General features: G+C 41.2%; 1 protein-coding gene across 4 annotated transcripts in view; it reads right to left on the bottom strand.

The window, feature by feature from the left end:
* MBOAT1 (membrane bound glycerophospholipid O-acyltransferase 1) overlaps positions 1-17,610 on the bottom strand; it is a 99,935-nt gene extending 82,325 nt beyond the window's left edge. The window contains exon 1 of one of the 4 annotated variants that reach the window (XM_039866462.1): positions 17,301-17,610. In XM_039866462.1, the coding sequence (XP_039722396.1) occupies positions 17,301-17,396 (96 nt within the window). In that variant the 5' untranslated portion in view covers positions 17,397-17,610. Of the gene's footprint in view, positions 1-17,182; positions 17,222-17,300 lie in introns of those variants that run through there. The other 3 variants (XM_039866464.1, XM_039866467.1, XM_039866463.1) reach the window with 3 other exon arrangements.
* Positions 17,611-17,911: the final 301 nt, after the last annotated feature.

The following is a 17,911-nucleotide window of genomic DNA, read 5'->3' as shown; positions in this document are numbered from 1 at the left end:
GTCATTGGGAATCATTACCATACAGCTTCTGCTTGAAAACCGCCAGGGATGGGGTACTCATGAGCTGCAAGGGTGACCAATTCTTTTATCTCCAAAACTCTCATCAATAAGGAACTTTATAATGGATTGAAACCTATTTCCCTAAAGTTTCTGTCTGTTGAGGACACAGCATAATTATACTCTTCAAATATCTGAAAACTATCATAGTATCTCTAAAGCTTTTCTTAAGTTAAACACTTCCTCTTCCTTCAACAATTTCTCCTTCTATACACTAGGTTCAAGGCTGCATACTTTACTGTTCACCTTCTTTCAGCTATACTTCAGTTTGCTAATGTCCCTCTTAAAAGCTGACACCCAGCACTAAACACTTGGGAAGTTGTGACTTGCCCAACACAGAGTAGACTGCTATCACCACCTACCCTTCCACAGCATCACCTGCTACGGACAGGAGAGCAAAATACATTCCCTGGCTCATTTTACCACATTGGACAAGCCAGACGGCAGATGCAAAACTGCTTTGTATTATGGTTTATTCCCAGATTTAACCAAATATTCTTGGAATCATCCCTACTTTGAGGCTGCACTTGATGCCCTTAAGCATAAAATACAAGAGTAGATAAATAGTCCAGGGTGGGAACCCAAAATACTGGGTCCATATCCTGGCTCAACCGCTGGCCAGCCATGGGATCCTACACAAGTGTTTAAGAGTCCCAGTTTTTTTACAGGGGAATATTATTTCTTACCACGTAGGGTTGTTGTGTGGCTTAGATGATTCATATGGAGTGTTTAGTACAGTATATAGGAAGTACTCATTATAGAAATTTTTATTTATAGCTCAATTAGCACTATGACCAGAAGTTGAAGGTCATATGACCAGAAATACTGTCATATGATAGAATAAATAAAGACACCTATGGCCCATAACTCCTCAAGAATTAAGCTGTATTTTCCTTTTCATTGGAAGAGACAGAAAGAAGTTACATCTTTTATATACCCAACTGGCTGATTAATAAAAAAAAAAAAAAGTCTCAATTTCTGCTACAGAAGACAGCTGATTTTTTAAAAGTGGTCCCACAGGCAAAACCACTCTGGTGGCTGTGAACACACCCAAAGTAACAACCCCAGCACTTCAGGCGATAAGAAGCAATGTTTACCTGATAAAAAGAATCATTCCTTTGCAAGGTTCTTGCACACTTCCCAGGTACACTAAACTTACTTGCAATTCAGCTTAGATCTCCATCCTCCCATTTCACTACAGTCAGTAAAAGTTTTCTTTCATTCTGTGTCCATGTCTTTACTTACTGTCTTCTTCTACTGTCTTTTCCTGAAGTATCCTACCTAACTCCCTTCATCCCCTAGCATCCCCAAAGTCAGAGTTTTTTCTTTCTCTTCACCATATGCTAACTGAAAACCCAACTTCCCCTCCACAAACCACCCACACCCACCCGATTGCTCAAGTATCCATTCATTATGGTAGTCCCAAGAACATGTTTAAACCCAAGATGTTTCAATGGAGTAAGATAGTTGCTCGGCTTAGACCACTAGAAAGTAAACTTCTGCAAGACAGAAAATGCACATTGCTTAAGTTCAGCACTATAACAATGAAGCCCTTTTCCCAATCGGCTTCAAAAATGTGATGGGGCTGACGATGAGGAAATAATAGCAAACAATATCTACATGGTTACTAAATAGTTTACTAAAATCTCCCCCATGGATCACCTACCTCATTTGATATTCACAACTACCACTTAACATAGGTATTTATTATCTCACTTTATAAATAAGGAATCAGGCTCGGAAAGTTTAAATAGCTTGTCCAAGGTCACACAGCTAATAAACACTGGCTCTAAGCCTAGAATCCCGCTTTTCTCAATCCTATTCCAGAATTCTTCCCAGAGTGAGTTCACAGGACAGATCTCAGAAGGAAACCCAATGTCAATTACACAGCCTGGGTCTGAAATTTGGTCTACTTTAAAAGTATACGGCTAGTGCTCCAGCATTCCTTACAAGCAGATTTTTTCATGGATTCTTATGGATTACACAACATGCACTTAGAATTGTTCTGTTAAGTGGAGAACTGAAAGGCAGAATAGCATTTCCAAAGGTCAAAACTTAATGAGGAAATATCTCAGTGCACAGTGGTAAATGAATGGAGGAGGGTGGTTCTACTGTTCGATGTTATGGGGAGAGAAATATCTAACTTATTAAACAACTATTCATTCATGAAAATTACCTGATGAAGAGCCTGAGGATTCAGGGTGAACCAAAAGTCTTTTACAATTTTACTGAAAGTGACTTAGATGCATGCAAAAATTTTAATAAATCAAACTTCCGAGCAAAAAGTAAATTCTAAAGCATGAACACATACTAGTGTAATTATATGTTTTCTTTCCATTCCTCTGACTAGAAATTTCTCTAAAAACATACTCATCCCAACGTCCATTTCTGACAATATGGTATGCTCGAGCTCCACAGATACAGCACAACTAATGATCCTAGATGAAAATTAAAAGGCGTCAGTTTTTAAGTAAACTTTACTTTTTAAAAGTTTTAGATTTACAGAAAAATTGCAAAGATAGTAGAGTCCTCATATAGTCCACAGTTTCCTCTTACATCTCATCGTTCATTTGCCACAGTTAATGAACCAGTGTTGATACACCAGTATTAATTAAAGCCCATACTTTTTTCAGATTTCCTTAGTTTTTACCTAACGCCCTTTTTCTGTTCCGAGATCCCATCCAGGATACCATCTTACATTTAGTTGTCATGTCTCCTTAGGCTCCTGTTGGTTACGACGTTTTCTTAGACTTTACTTATTTCGATGACCTTGAGAATTTTGAGAAGTACTGGTCAGATATTCTGTGTATACTCTCTCACTGGGATTTGTCTGATGCTTTTTCAAAATTAGACAGAGATTACAGGTTTGGAGGAGGAAGATCACAGAAGTGTCCTTTTCACCACATTGTATTAAGGGTAATACACTATCAATATAATTTTCGCTGTTGATGTTGACCTTGATCATTTGACTGAGGTCATATTTGTTAGATTCCTCCACTGTCATTACTCTCCCCACCTTCCCTTTTCTACACTGTCCTCTTTGGAAGGAAGTCTTGAACGCACAGCTCACATTTAAGGAATGGAGAGTTATGGTTTGCCTCCTTGAAGGAGGAGTATCTACATGAATTATTTGGAATTCTTGTACAGGTAGATTTGTCTATATTTCTCCATTTATTTACTTATTCAATTACTTATTTATAATAGTGTGAACTCATGGATGTTATTTTATACCCTGGCTTATAATCTAATACTTTTATAATCTATAGACTATAAATCTATAATTTATACTTCTTTAATCTATACTTCTATAATCTAACACTATTTTAATGCTCAAATTGTTCCAGCTCTGGCCATTGGAAGCTCTTTCACTTGGCTCCTATGTCCATTTGACACACTCTCATTATTATGAGTTGCTGTTCTTATTTTTGTTTTTGTACTTCTTTACTTTCTGGAACTACAAAATACTGCAGGCTCATTTTTGTATATTTCCTGCCCCTGTCCCAGAATCAGCCATTTCTCCAAGGGGCCTTAGAAACTTTTATTGGAGAAAGGTATAAGAAACCAAGATCTAAATGTAGGTGTATTCATTACTAATGGAATGTCACTCCTTATAGACCCTCTCAGCTGACAGAGCAAGGAATTATACGTGCGTATATTAATCCTTGAATATACACATATCTATAAATACTCCCACATGTAATCACCTATATCTATATAAGATAAACATGAGTTTATATTGATATGCTTGATTATTTTCATGTATATCTAAACTGTTGGAAAAGTAAGAAAATTTCTCAGAAGTTAGAAATGCAAGAAAGCAGAAATCAGAGATGCAAGCGCCCCGGAGCTGGTATTTGCCCTGGGACATACGCCCATCCAGGTAGACTAGAACTTGGGCAATAGATACAAAACAGGCCGGGAAAAGGAGAGGTATAAGGAAGAATTAGAGTAAAGCTGTGTGTAAAGCTAAGACGTGTCTTGAAGCCAGGACCCCTTCTAAACTTCTGAAAGGCATCACCTCACTAGGGAAAAAGGCCCTCCCCACAGACAGAGACAGTGGGATATGTGTTTACATGGCCCTTGGCTCTGGGAAGAGAGACAAAATGTACAAAGACTCCCCTGAGAATGAGAGTTTGGAGGCCTGCGTTCACATGCCCTGTATGGCCAAAACACAGGGGGAAAAAATACAAAGCAGAAAATGCAATTTCAGCAAGCCTGGTTGAGAGTACAAGTGCCCCAGCAGGAGGAAAGGCAAACTCTCTCTAAAGCCTTGTGCTTTAAATCCAGGTCTCTAAATATTCCCACAGATAAAGCACAACGGCATGAGCACCCGACTGAAAATTACCAAAGAGAAAATAGATTAGTTGTTGCCAGGTCTGGGGGCAGGGGGAGAAGGAGGCAGGTGGGATTTGAGGAGAAGTGGGAACTACTAATAGTCCAAGGTTTCTTTCAGGGGGGACAAAAATATTCTGGAGTTAGTGTGTGACAACCTTGTAGATATACTAAAAAAACACTAAATTGTACACTTTAGATGGGTGAATTGTAAGGTACGGGACCCTAAAATAGAAAGAGAACATTAATAGGAAAATTGGTGAAATACAAAAAGTCTGCAATTTATTTAATAGCTAAATATCGGTGTTGATTTTTAGTTTTAGTGTTGACAAATACACCATGGTAAGATGTTGACATCGGGGGAAACTGGGTGAGGCATGTATAACTACTCTTAATACTATCATTACAACTTTTCTGTAAATCTTAAATTATTCCAAAATAAAAGGGTTTTTTTTTCTTAATTATCAAAGAATGTGACCTATCTATTATGAAACAAAAGGCAGTCTTTAAAAGATGTGTAAGTTGTTTCTGAAAATGCTGGGGAGACCCTTGGTATTTTCACTTGCACTAAGGAGGGCTAATTACAAAATAACACAACAAAGGAACTTTCCAGGACCCTCGAGTTCAAGGCCTTCTTCAGGAAATGAGATGTATCGGCTGCTACCTCATTTATGGTTACCTAACCAGCATTTTACGGTACTCATTGCTGGCTACATCTTTAGTCAACTCTTTTATTCAAGTGCATTTACTTTTGTTTAGCAATCTACAGTGTAGCTGCTCTTATAACCATTTTTCTTGTTCTTTTTTAACTTCTCCAATTTTTCTAGAAACTGGCAACAGAGAATCAAATCTAGACACATATTACTCTAATAAATGTTTGACGGTTGCTAAGTACACAAGAGATAGCTTTCCAGCCCTCACAGACACTCATAAGTGGCTAATTTCTAAATCATTTTACAATCCTCTACCTGCCTTCAAATTCTCTCTGCAATTTCAATTAGCTAAGACGCACAGTTGTAATTCATTATGCGTTACTTTGATGAAATAGAGCCCCACCTTAAATCTTGATGAGATGATTTTTTTTTTAGTTTACAGCTTCATTCTGCCCTTCTTCTAAACTAAGATAACAGAACTGGCCATCAGATAAAGATATATAAAAAGACACTCTAAATACTTCAGTAGAAAGATAAAAAACACATAAGTCAACTTATCTTTTGAAACTCAATAAAGCTAACTAACTATAAAACTGAGGTAAATGTTAACTCGATATGGCTGAGATTACAAAAATAAATGTTATAATAGTCTTATACTATTATACCTTTTTTGTAAACTCCACCTCCAGGCCTCAAAGATTAAAAAAAAAAACCATTTTGTCTTTCTCTCAACATTTGTATAAAATGGCTCTCTGAATACAGTTTCATATAAATGTTGATTTGCTTCCCTTTTGCTAAATAGCCTGCAGGCAAGTTAACACATTGTTTGGAGAAGAATGGGCAATTATCTTTTAGAGAAAGGAGTAAAAACACCTCAACAACCCTAGTAGACAAGAAATAGAAGCTCTTCTCTATGTGGTCTTTTTTCCAGAATAAAGCACCCAAATTCTGATCTTACTCCAATAAGGAGGGGGGTGAAAGAAGAGAGAAGATTCCAGAGCCCCGAAGATAAAATCACTTCAGACAACAAGCAGCAAATGCACACATTTCATTGGAAAAAAAAACAAGAAAGTAAAATCAGACACAACCCTTTTAGCTATGAAAAGTGGAAAGGAGTCATGGTTTCTGGGCTTTCCCCTCAAAAGGTGTTTCTTTACAATCAAAAATCAAACCTTCTTTGCTGCTTAGAATCACAGAATTTTAGAGCCAAATAAGTCTCAAAGAGCATCTTTTCCACCAGATGTGGACACCAAGAATTCTGGAGACCAAGCTAGTTAGAGGCAGAGCTACTTTCTTTCACCCCTGAGACAGAGGGGACGTGGTAATCTTTAATGTCTTCATGCCTAAGCCAGAGTGTACTTCTCTTCATCAGAGGGGAAACTGGGAACAAACCCCAGTCTATGCCTCCCAGAGCTCAGTGCTAAACCCCCCATATATGCCATGGTGACACCCCCTGCCCTCTGTATTCCTGGGGAATGTGAACAGAGGAGGCGGTGCCATCATAGGAAGACCCCTTTCCAGTCCCCCAACCCACCACCAGCAGCATTTTCGGCTTTCGCTAAATGACAAGGCAGTTCCTAGAAGCACAGAAAGAGAGCTCCCAGGAAAGGCAGAGAGGAAGTCAAATGTCACAAGAGCTCTGTGCAGATATGAATCAATCCCTAAGAGACGCTGTTAAGTTTACCAAATAAAAAAAAAAAAAGGCGAGGAATAGAACCACACACTATCACTCGTGTTACAAAAAAGACAAAACAATTCTGTTTGCACGTGTGCATAGCCTATTGCTAAAAGGATGCCATTGGATTCCACTGAGGAGGGGATATGGGCATCGGGGAGAAAGTGGAGGAAGAGACTGGCCTTTCATTATATCCCCTTTTCTGTCCCCTTTTCTGTCTTGTGATTTTGATTCTAAGTAAATAAGCTACTTGTCAGAAAAAAATAATCTTTTAAATTGTATTTATACAAAATAAAAACCAAAAATTTTAATTTTTTTAAATTTTAAATTAAAATAGGTAAATAAAAATTTTAAATAAATAAAATAAAATAAAAACAAAGACAGAGCAAAAATAACACCAGGAGAAAAAAGTCTTTGGAACAAACCTGTCTCAACCCAGTGACACTCACAGTTAAACCACTTCAAGAAATTTCACAAAATGACTTTTGAATTTAGCAACTTCCTGTATGCCTTAGCAACCTTTTGCTGTGTACTTTGGTTGACTGTTTCGAATTGGAGATACAGAACGATGAATGAGACAAAAGGGAAAGGTGTGGAGGTAATAAAACAAACCACCGCCTTTTTAAATTACTTGTTTGAAATAAGAATTTAGAACCACCTGAACCAAAACTTTTCAAATGTACCCTTGCTCTTTTTCAACTCGACTAGAACCTGAGCTCTGTGTTGTTATTATGGTAAATAAACCTGAGAATGGAATATTTGTAATGGTATGATGGCTGGGAAATTCCAGCTCTATGGGCCCAGATATCTTTATTCAACACTAAAACTGCCTTAATGTTCTGTGAACTTTCAAAACCATTACTGCAAAATCAGATCAGTGGTAACTCATAAAAGACTAACCACTGATATTTTTAAAAAGTTATAAGCAGAGCTCCACTAGTACAAAGTCGGTAAATGCTTCACCAAGTACACAGTTTCTGGATAACTAAAACACACATTACAAATGGGTTAATGTATAAATGAGTTCATCTGTGGTAGATGGTGACGTTTCTTAAGCCCAAAGGGATAGCAGTTTTTTAATAAAGCATATGTTTAATCAGTATAAACTACTTGAAGTTACTTTCCCAACTGATTACTCTCCAGCCTTGTGCTATTCTGGCAAAACTACCAGAAATTGTTATTAAGACTGAAGCAAGTTTTCCCTTTATCTTGTATACTAAAAGGGTTGACTTACTTAAAACAGAAAGCTTCTGAAAATCATGCAACCAAACACTGTTATTAAATTACACATTCTGAATTTTTTTAACAAGTTGCTGCTACAAAATATATTTCCAGAATGTATCTCCTTAAATATAATCTTTTCACGAAATTTTCTTCATAAGTGCAATTTGGAGGCCCTGCTGCACAGTACTCAGGAGGGCTTGGATACATGGCACCTTGTATATGTGTTGACTTTCAACTGCTAAAGGAAATTTCTGCATGTCGTTCACATAAACCTGAGACAATTGGTCCAAAAATGATATTAATATCTGCACTTATAACTGCATGTGATGAATACATCAACTCCACATAATAAAAATGGGAATGGGTTAATATTTAAACAACACAAGATTAACATTTAGCTATCAGAAATTGGACAATTAACTTTCAAATCAGAAATTAGAACTATTCAATCTGTAATGCAAGTTCCATAATAAACAGGTCTAACCAGTTAATAAAAAGAACTGTCTCCCAATTTTATCTTAATTTAGTCATTCATTTCAACGCAAGAATGTAAATTAAATTCCATTTCAATCCAACAAACATTAATTTAGTTCCTACTTCGTACTAAACATACAAACATAACTCAAATTCATCCTTAGTCACTACCCACAAAGAATGTTCATCTCTTCTCCAGTCTCAGTACCTTTGTTCAAACAGCTTCCTCTTCCTGGAATATTCTGCCTGTCCTGCCTGGCCCCACCCCAGCACTTTCCCCTTCTCCTTCTAAAGCAGCAGCTCCCAGGAAGTCTTCCCAGCACCCTCCCAGGACAGGCCCGCAGGTGCTGAGGCCCTGTGTCCTCAGACAATGGCATGTGCACATGTCCACAGGCGCATCGAGCATGTATAATACCAGGTTTACAGGTAATACGATAGTTAATCAGTGCTTACAGGTTTATCTCCCAGAAGGCACAGATCCTCATTAATCTCTGTATCCCCATTCTAGCTCAATATTTGGCATACAGTGTTCAATAAGCAAATACAGTCATGCACCATGTACCAATGAGGACCCATTCTGAGAAACGCATTGTTAGGTGATTTCTCCGTTGTGCGAACATCGTAGAGTGCACTTACACAACCCTAGACTATGTGGTATAGCCTAGTGCTCTTAGGCTACAAGTCTGTACAGCACGTTACTGTACAGCACGAGGTTGAATCAAGCACAAGAAAAATGATGCACTCAAGAGATATGATAAACACAATGTGGATGAGGCATACCGTTCTACAGCAAGCTTTTTCTTTACAAGTAGAAAAGTACACTCTAAAGTAACAATAAGTGCAGTATATTAAATACATAAACCAGTTAACACTGTAGTTTATTATCATTATCAAATAGTATGTACTGTATATAATTGTACGTGCTGTACTTGTATATGACTGGCATCGCAGTAGGTTTCTTTATTCTGGAATCACAACACGTGAGTAATACATTACACTATGACATTACAATGGCTACAAAGTCACTAGGAGATAGGAATTTGGGGGCTCCATTATAATCTTATAAGACCACGGCCGTTGACACCAAAACCTCAGTATGTGGCACATGACTGTAGATGAGATAATGTATGCAGTGTAGCTGTCTGAGTGCCTGATAGCATAAGCATTCAATACATAGAAGTTTGGGTATCAATAAACCAAACAGGTAAACTGAGGCCAAGTTGTGAAGGGCACCTCTTGCTCCACAACAGGAAGGCTAAAGCTACAGGACCCACTAGGCTTCTGCTTGAAATGCCAGGAAGTATAGGGCTACACTTCCACTTTCTCTGCCCTCCCTTCAATTACTGCCAAATCAAGCCACCAGATCGTGACACCAGGGAGCACTTTCCAGACGGGCTGGAATCATCCAGGGTCTACTAGAATGGAGACTGCTCATCCTCTTGTTCTCTGTGCACGAGTCTTACAGAGCTGGCCTAAGGGACGGTCCCCAACTCCACCAGCCCTTTCCTCTCAATTCTGTGGAATTTGGGGTTTATATCTCACACATCTTACCCTTCGATGTTGTGTGGCCCCAGGAAAGACCAAAATGCCTGTGGCCTTATCAGATCTCTGCGACCCCAGGGGATGCACCCCTACCTGCCTAGAACCCTCCCACTCATCCCAGACTCTCAGGGCCAGCATGCCAGGTCCACTTCTCAACTTGCAGCCATGTGCGGCTCCTGACTTTCTACTCCTCCATGCTGACTCATCTTCCCACTGCTGACCTTCTCTAAGCCCTCCCACTGCTGCACTCAAAAACATCAGAGCCTTCCCAACTCTCTCCTTTCATTCTTAGCTTAGTAGGAGAACTGTTGGCCTCTAGGCATTTTCTTTCACATTTTATCATTCAGCAGGGGGCAGGGCAAGTAGAGAGAAGAAAGTCACTGCTTTCCCCGACTCCCCATTGCTGCTTTGGAACATGTTTCTTCCACCATCCTTATATAAAACCTTCCCTCCTTCCTGATTCTACCCAGACTCCTTACATTGAGATGCTGCCTGCAGAGCAGCTGGCTGTGTGCCTCCTAGCGGGTCACACCCTCTCTGGTCCTTCGCGTTGTCAGAATCTACCAACTACACCGGCCTAGAGAGCTTAGGTACCACACAATTTTTTTCTCTGTCACCTCACATCCTCAAATTCAACGGGGAAGCTTCACTGTTTAGGAGAACAGTCTATCAAACCTCCAGTTCCTTGGCTTGCTAAACCAAACTGACTTTCATCCCAACTCCCATAGCCAAATCCTGACTTTCCCCATCTCCCAGAAAAGCTTCACTGGGAATATTCAACATCCAAGTCCCCAGGTCTCTCATTTCCTCTGCACCTGCTCCTCAAAGTCCCTCAGTCTCTGAATCTCCCTTTTCACTTCCATCACTTCCAACTTCTTGTCAGCATTTTTCAACACCCTTACTTCTTAACTTTCCAACAACCTTCTCTGGAAACATCCAACTGTCTGTTTTACTTTTGTTCCTAAAAGGAGTTGCTGAACAAGAAAAAGCGCATATTGATATAAATTCATGCCTCGAACAGTCTATGATTTTCAGCGGCCTCTAAGAGTCTATGATTTTCAGTGAGTTGATTTCACTCAGCCACCCATTAAGCTGCTCCAATCAGTTCTTTCTCCACGCTCCCACTCCATCCCGTAAAGACTACTCTAAACCTTCATTCATCCTCAAAACCCCCGCTCCTACTTATCCCTGCATCCTTTAGCCATGACCTCCTGCACCACTTCACAAAATGAAAACCGTAGCACAACCTAAACCCTTGACCACCTTTTCTTTGGTGGTAGCAGTGGCTCTAAACTTTAGTTGTCACAAAAATCAGCCGAGGACCACTCCACCCTAATATCTGGATTCACTTGGTCTGGGACAGATCCCAGCAACACGCATGGCAATAGATTCTAATGGATCATAGTCTGTGAATCAAATTTTGAAGAAAATTAGTCTATAGCAAGGGTCTACACTCTCTGGCCCTCTAGTTAAATCCGGCCCGCTGTCTATGATTGTGTGGCTGGCGTATTAAAAACGTGTTTTACATTTTTAAAAAGTTGAAAAAAACTCAAAAGAAGAAATTTTCACAACATATGAACATTATATGAAATTCACATTGCAGTGTCCATAAATAAAGTTCCACTGAGAACACAGCCACGCCCATTTATTTACATCTTACCTGTGGCTGCTTTGATGCTATAACGGCAGAGTTGAGTAGCTGTGACAAAGATTGTACGGTCTTCAAAGCCGAAAATATTTACTGTCTGGCCCTGACAGCAAATGTTTGCCAACCCCTGACCTGCAGAATAAAGTGTAAATACCTCACCAGAGCATTTCAGCTTCCTGGTGATGTGATTCCTGCTTACTTCTCCAACCTAGTGTCTTACCGTCCACACAACTGCAGCCCACTCACCATCCAATTCGGTGGACTCTCAATTTCTTGAATTAAAACACACAATTTCACACTCCACACCTCTTCACGTGCTATTCTTTCTAATCACTTTGCCTGACAAATTCTTCTTCATCTTTCAAGACCCAAGTGCTCCCCCTCACCTGAGATGCTCTATGATAACCATGCCTCATCCCCTTCCACTATGCTTCATTAATCTGTATCCCACTTATCTGTCTAAAGCAGTGGTTCTCAAATTTTCAGGCACAACAGCACCAACTGGAGGGCTCATTAAATCACCTGCGGCTGAGCCTGTCCCCGGAGTAGCAGATGGGGTACCGGGCTGAGAATGTACTTTTTCTAACAGGTTTCCATGCTGATGCTGCTGGTCCAGGGACTACAATTAGCAACGCCACTGGTTGATATATGTGTCCTCCACCCGACAATGAGTTTTTGGATGATGGGCCCTATTTTGTTCATGTTTGAATCATCACAGCTTAGCAGAGCCCCAGGAATTCCTGGAACACAGAGAAACTCAATACTTGTTGTTTTTGGTTTAACCAAATTATCTTCCTCCCTGGAGGTGAATCATTTTCATTATCATACAATAAAGAGGAAATTAAGTCCGAAGAGGAGGCCTGACATTGCAGGAAGTGAAAAGAAGTGGCTCTCTGCTAGACTGATGTCCTGTGGCCTGCCATATGCATCCTAAACTGGGGTGAACCAGAAAGCCCCAGGGGGAAGAGTGGGTACAGCCAGGGGGCAGCATCATTCAGGGAGGATTGGGGAGTTAGGTGCAGGACCCTTCCTCCCACAAAGGCCAGTCTACTGTCCACTTTAAAAACAAGGCTCTACATAATGAAGTTTGATAATGTACATCAGAAACAGTGGCATATATTGTTCCTACATTTACTGAGTACCCACTATTTCCTTGGAATACAAGGAGGGATAAAACCTGGACCTCAAAGAGACTTGAAACTAGTTTGAAATTCAGCATATAAACCAGCAAGATAACTAGCAATATAAGGTAATATTTACTAAATGTCACATGTAAGCCAAGTCAAAGATCAACATAAATTCCACAGGACTCCTATATGTCCTATGGCTTCCCTCCACCAGGGTTCCATCTACAAACCTCTATTGGCACTTCACAGGTCTGTCATGGCACTGCACTTGTACACTTATATGGGTTCCTTGTCTTCTCTGCTGGTATATAAGCTCTTCTAGAATGAGGAAGATTTTGACCTTGATTGTTTTGTCCTTATATTTCTACCACCTGGCCAGGTACCTGGCACTAATAGCATTAAATAAACATTTAATTGATTTAATCATGACCGTGGAATGTGAGCTGAGCTTTTAAGGAAGGGCAACACTTAGACAAGAAAAGAAGTAAAGGTTGGGCTTTCCAAGAATGGACAAGGGAACAAACCAGGTGACTAAAAGCTCCAGGCAGGTAAAGAAACTTTGTGGTCACAGGCCCTGGTGGAATAATCAACCTTATAAACTGTATCACGAGCTTACATTAATAGTCTTTAATTAATTTCTAATGCTTTAATCTCAAAATCATTCCCTGAATTCTTATGTCCTTTCTATTTTTCCCTTGCCCTATATTCTGCTGATTAAATTAGGGAGGAAGGAATGGAGGTTGGGGGTAGGGAAGGAGGGGAGAGAGAGAGAAAAGAATATATATCCCAAAGAATCCAAATTTAACACTGAATTGATATTTTATGCAAACACAAAATCTGTGGATACCAGTCAGTAAAAATAGCCTTAGCACCCAGAACTCTCCACCACCAAAGTGGAAATGCCTTAAAGCCAAGAAAGTTTCTTTCTCACCTTTCACAGCTCCTAGGACACAACCGTGCACCACACAAATTAATAAGGTCAATATGGCATCCATTCTAGTAGCTCAGTTGCTCTTGCAAACTTAGAATGCTCTGGTTAAAGACAGACAGCGTCACACTCCACAACCAAAACAAAGTGGACGGAGCATGAGAAGATGATTTAAACAAGAAATAAAATAAAACATTCATCCTCCATTCCTTGATTCCCCCCTTAATGGGAAAAAGAAGTTCTTACCTAACTTATTCTGGGTAAGTGAAGCTTTGTATCTGAATAATCCTACTAATTGTCGGAACTCCGTATTTGCTGGACAGAGACTCACTATTTTTTTTTTTTTTTGGCAATATACTTGGAAGCTATTTTATTTTATTTTATTATTTTTTTATTTTAGTTTTTTTATGGTGACATTGGTTAATGAAATCCAATAAGTTTCAACTGTACACTTTAACAGTAAGGTATATATATATTTACACTGTGTGTTCACCTCCTGTAGTTAGATTTCTGTCACTACATATCTGACCCCCCTTTACCCTATCTACCTCCCCCTCCCTCCTGCCCTCTGGTAACCACTAGTCTATAGCCCATGAGACTCACTAATTTAGAAATGCAGTTTCAACAAACTCATCTTTGAGGTACCTATGGAGGCTCCTAAGTCATCAGCCATTTCCTATGCTCTATCTGAATCTCTGTGCTCTATTTGTTTCTACTTAAATAAGATGATTTTATATTTAACATCTTTCTTTAGGAGGAGATCAGACTAGTAAAAGTCCCTGGAAACTAAAACCATAGATTTTTTTCCTCAGAATTGTCACAGTTGTATACAGGCTTCCCCCAGGAGTTAACGGAACAGGTAAATGGATTATCAGGTGAAAAGTAATAAAAAAGTTATTCACTCTCATAGTAGAATGCTCAACGGATATTACAGTTTTTGTTACTTAACACATGGACACCTATAAGCCAAAGATATTCTCAGAAGTGCGCTCAATTCAAATATTACAAATGTATGTGTGAAATGTTAAGACATTCATTAGGAAAAAAAATCAGTGTCTTTATGTGGCATAGGAAGAACTATTTGGGTAACTTGAGGTATATGTTTTATAATTTTTAGCATATCACAGGCCAATAAAAAAATCGCTCTTTAATGGGACAGGAGCAAATGTTTATCAAGGACTGAACTCTTACCCTTGGATTCTCCTCCAGGTCTGTCTAGACCTTTCCCTTCCTCATTCTGTGCCCTTGGACCCCTGCAGACTGCATTATCCAGGTGCCCCAGGCCAGCCACCCTTGGGGTGCCTGACCACTGTAGGGCACCTGGCAAGAGATAAAAGGACTGTGAGGTAGGAGAAGGGCTGAGGTTCTCTCCAGGCACAGGTTGGGTGCAGCTCTCACTGGGCAGTTGCAACAGGACTTCCAAACCTTTCCCTTCAGTGCCCAGGTCTTGGTACCCGATCATCCTTTGTCAGTTCCCTTAATGTTGCCCACATTCCTCTAAGTAGTTCATCAAAGTTTCTTCATTGCAACCCATTGAGTTGAATTCTGTTTCCTGCCAGAATCCTGTCTGATACAAGGATCTCCCTAATGTGGGGCATTTTATGTCTATAAAATTTCTCAGCTCCAAAACGTAGGTCTTATTGCCATCTCTCCTTTTACATATGAGGATGCTGAGGCTCTGAGAGGGTAGAGTATCAGCCATGGTCACAAAAGGAAGTCTCCTGGCAGAGCAGGAATTACACCCAGGTCAGTCTGACATCTAAGATCTTAAAAAGCCCTTGAAAGAAACATCGAGTTTGCAAACTCTCAATCCACAATTTAGCCTCAAACCACATTATTTATGGTCTGGGATTTTCCCTGAGTCTAAAATAAGCTAGCTGGCACACTGCCCTATATGTGCTTCTTCCACCAAAAGTCATTCAGATTCGACCCTGCTGGACAGTGGATGGGCTGTCCTAAGATCTAAGAGATAACAGGTGCTCCCTCCTTGCCCATTACCCACATTCTTCCTTCAGTTCATCCCAGAAATCCCTACCTCTCCACCTTAAATGCCCCTAAAGCTCCTTCGCTCTCTCTTACACATTAAAAACAAGGTTCCTTTAACAGAAATCCAGGAGATTGGGGATGCAGTTAAAAAACAATAACATCATACAAGCACCTCCCAGCTGTAACTCACCAGTTTCCATTAACAGTCTATCTTTTTTCATACACAAGGCCCTCCCTGGATTCCTCTCTCTAGCTGTGCAGAATAGCTTAAAAAAGAAAATGCAATTAAAATAAATTCAGGGGGTGGGGAGTGGGGTTAAGAACAAAACAAACTCCCCTTATGAGTTACATTCATTTCAGGGCTAAAGACTTAAGCTCTTATTTCTGTCTTTGCCTAGGTTCCTGGATCTCTCCCATCATCACTACACACAAAAGAGTAATTTATAAAAGCAGGAGTTAGCATCTGATACCTCTCCCAAGTCCTTAACTTTCTAGATTTAGCAACTAACTGATAAGAAGACAACAGTGAGATGAGAGGTACTGAATCAGATCCTCAGAGGGAGCCAGGTAAATGGTTGGCTCAGTAAATAGTATCTGAGTAGGGAAACTGGCCAGCTTTCACTTCTCCATTGCTGAAAGAATGTGAGTGGAAAGAGCAGCAGGTATGCTCTTGTTTGAGAAACAAACAAACAAAAAAATTATGTAAATATAAAATTACATATATAAATATCACTAGTGAGAGGTGAGGAAGAAACCTAGGCAAAAACTGAGCCATGAAACAGGCAAGAGTGCAGTGGGCCCTCCAGCAGGCCACAACCCGATTCCATTTAAATCAACCCACATTTACTGACTCACATTTACTAAATACATGGCAGATCAAGCCTGCAGCACCTAAAGGGGACATGGAAAGGAGTAAGACGGCCTCAACTTTCAGGAAGATTTCTTACCAGAAATTACTGTTCTTTATTTCCATTTTCAATTTTAACGGTAGCAGACAGCACCGGACAGTCCAAATAACCTCGACAGCAACCCTCTTGTCCCACTAAAACTGCCCTTCTCCGGAGCCTGGAACCTCAAGGATAAAGGAATAAACTAAGGTCCTCGGACAACGATAGTGTCCAGCGTCCCTCCTCCTTTGCCGATGGACATCACACATGGTATAAAATAAGTGTCACCCTAATTTGACAAGTCTCACTGTTTAAGCTAAAACCAGATCTCTCATTCGAAAGCTAAATAGGCTGTAATAGGCCTCTAGATTAATCAGGAGTATTTTTAAAATTGGATCATCTATATTAAAAATAATAAAGACTTGACTCCACTGATGGAAGAAATTGATTCATCAATCAGAAGACTTTAGAACTTAATAATAGGAAACAAGGCAACCCAAAACTTTTAAAAAAGTTCATTCGAACTTGTCGTACAAGGTATCTTTTTTTCTCCCCCCACCTCGACACTTAACAGGAGAAAAACATAAACTTCCCCCACACTTACAGGAGAAAAACATAACTCAAAAAAAAAAGAAAAGAAAGAGCCCACCTGTCTAGTTTGCAGCTGTAACATCTGCTATGGGGGCGGGGGCAGAGGGAGATAACGTTTCCCGGGTAGGCTCCGCGCCCGGACTTGAGGAGGGGTCCTGCCTCCCCTCCGCACTCACCTGGTCGAGCGGGATGCCTAGGAGCTGGCTGAGCGGGTGCAGGCAGGTGGAGCCCGTGGTGCGGTAGGAGAGGCTGGACGGCGGCTCGGTTGCCATCCCGCATCTTCGAGAGGCTGCTGCCCCCGCCCCGGCCCGCGCCACTCTACTGGGCGTCCTCCCGCCCGAGTGCTCGTGGGTGGCCACCCCGAGGGGCGCGCGGCCGCCTCACTCCCGGGGACCTAGGTGCGAGGAGGCGGGGGGACGCGACCCGACACCAACTCCAGGGGCGCAAACTTAGCGTTGGCGCTGCGGCCCGGGCGCCGTGGGAGGGCCTCGCCGAGCGCGCCGCTTCCCGCTCCCTCCTCTCTGCGCTCATTGGCCCGGCCGCCGGGACGCCCGGGAGGAGGGAGGGAGGCAGGAAAGTGGGGACGCGGAGCCCGGCCCCGAGCGCCACCCGGCCCGCCCAGCCGGGCCTGAACTCGGGCGGCGGGGAGACGGAAAGCGACGCGGGCGGGAGTGCTGGTGGAGCGCGGCCCCTGGGGCGGGGAGGCGCCTCTCGTCCTCCTCCGAGCTGGACGCCCCGTCTCTTCAGCACACGACGCGACCTCCAACCCGAGTCACCCAGGCGGGCG

This window comes from Pteropus medius, unplaced genomic scaffold (genome assembly GCF_902729225.1).
Source record: "Pteropus medius unplaced genomic scaffold, Ma_sr-lr_union100, whole genome shotgun sequence".
NCBI lineage: Eukaryota > Metazoa > Chordata > Mammalia > Chiroptera > Pteropodidae > Pteropus > Pteropus medius.
The sequence above is the reverse complement of the archived record's forward strand: the minus strand, read 5'-3'. Positions and strand labels throughout refer to the sequence as shown.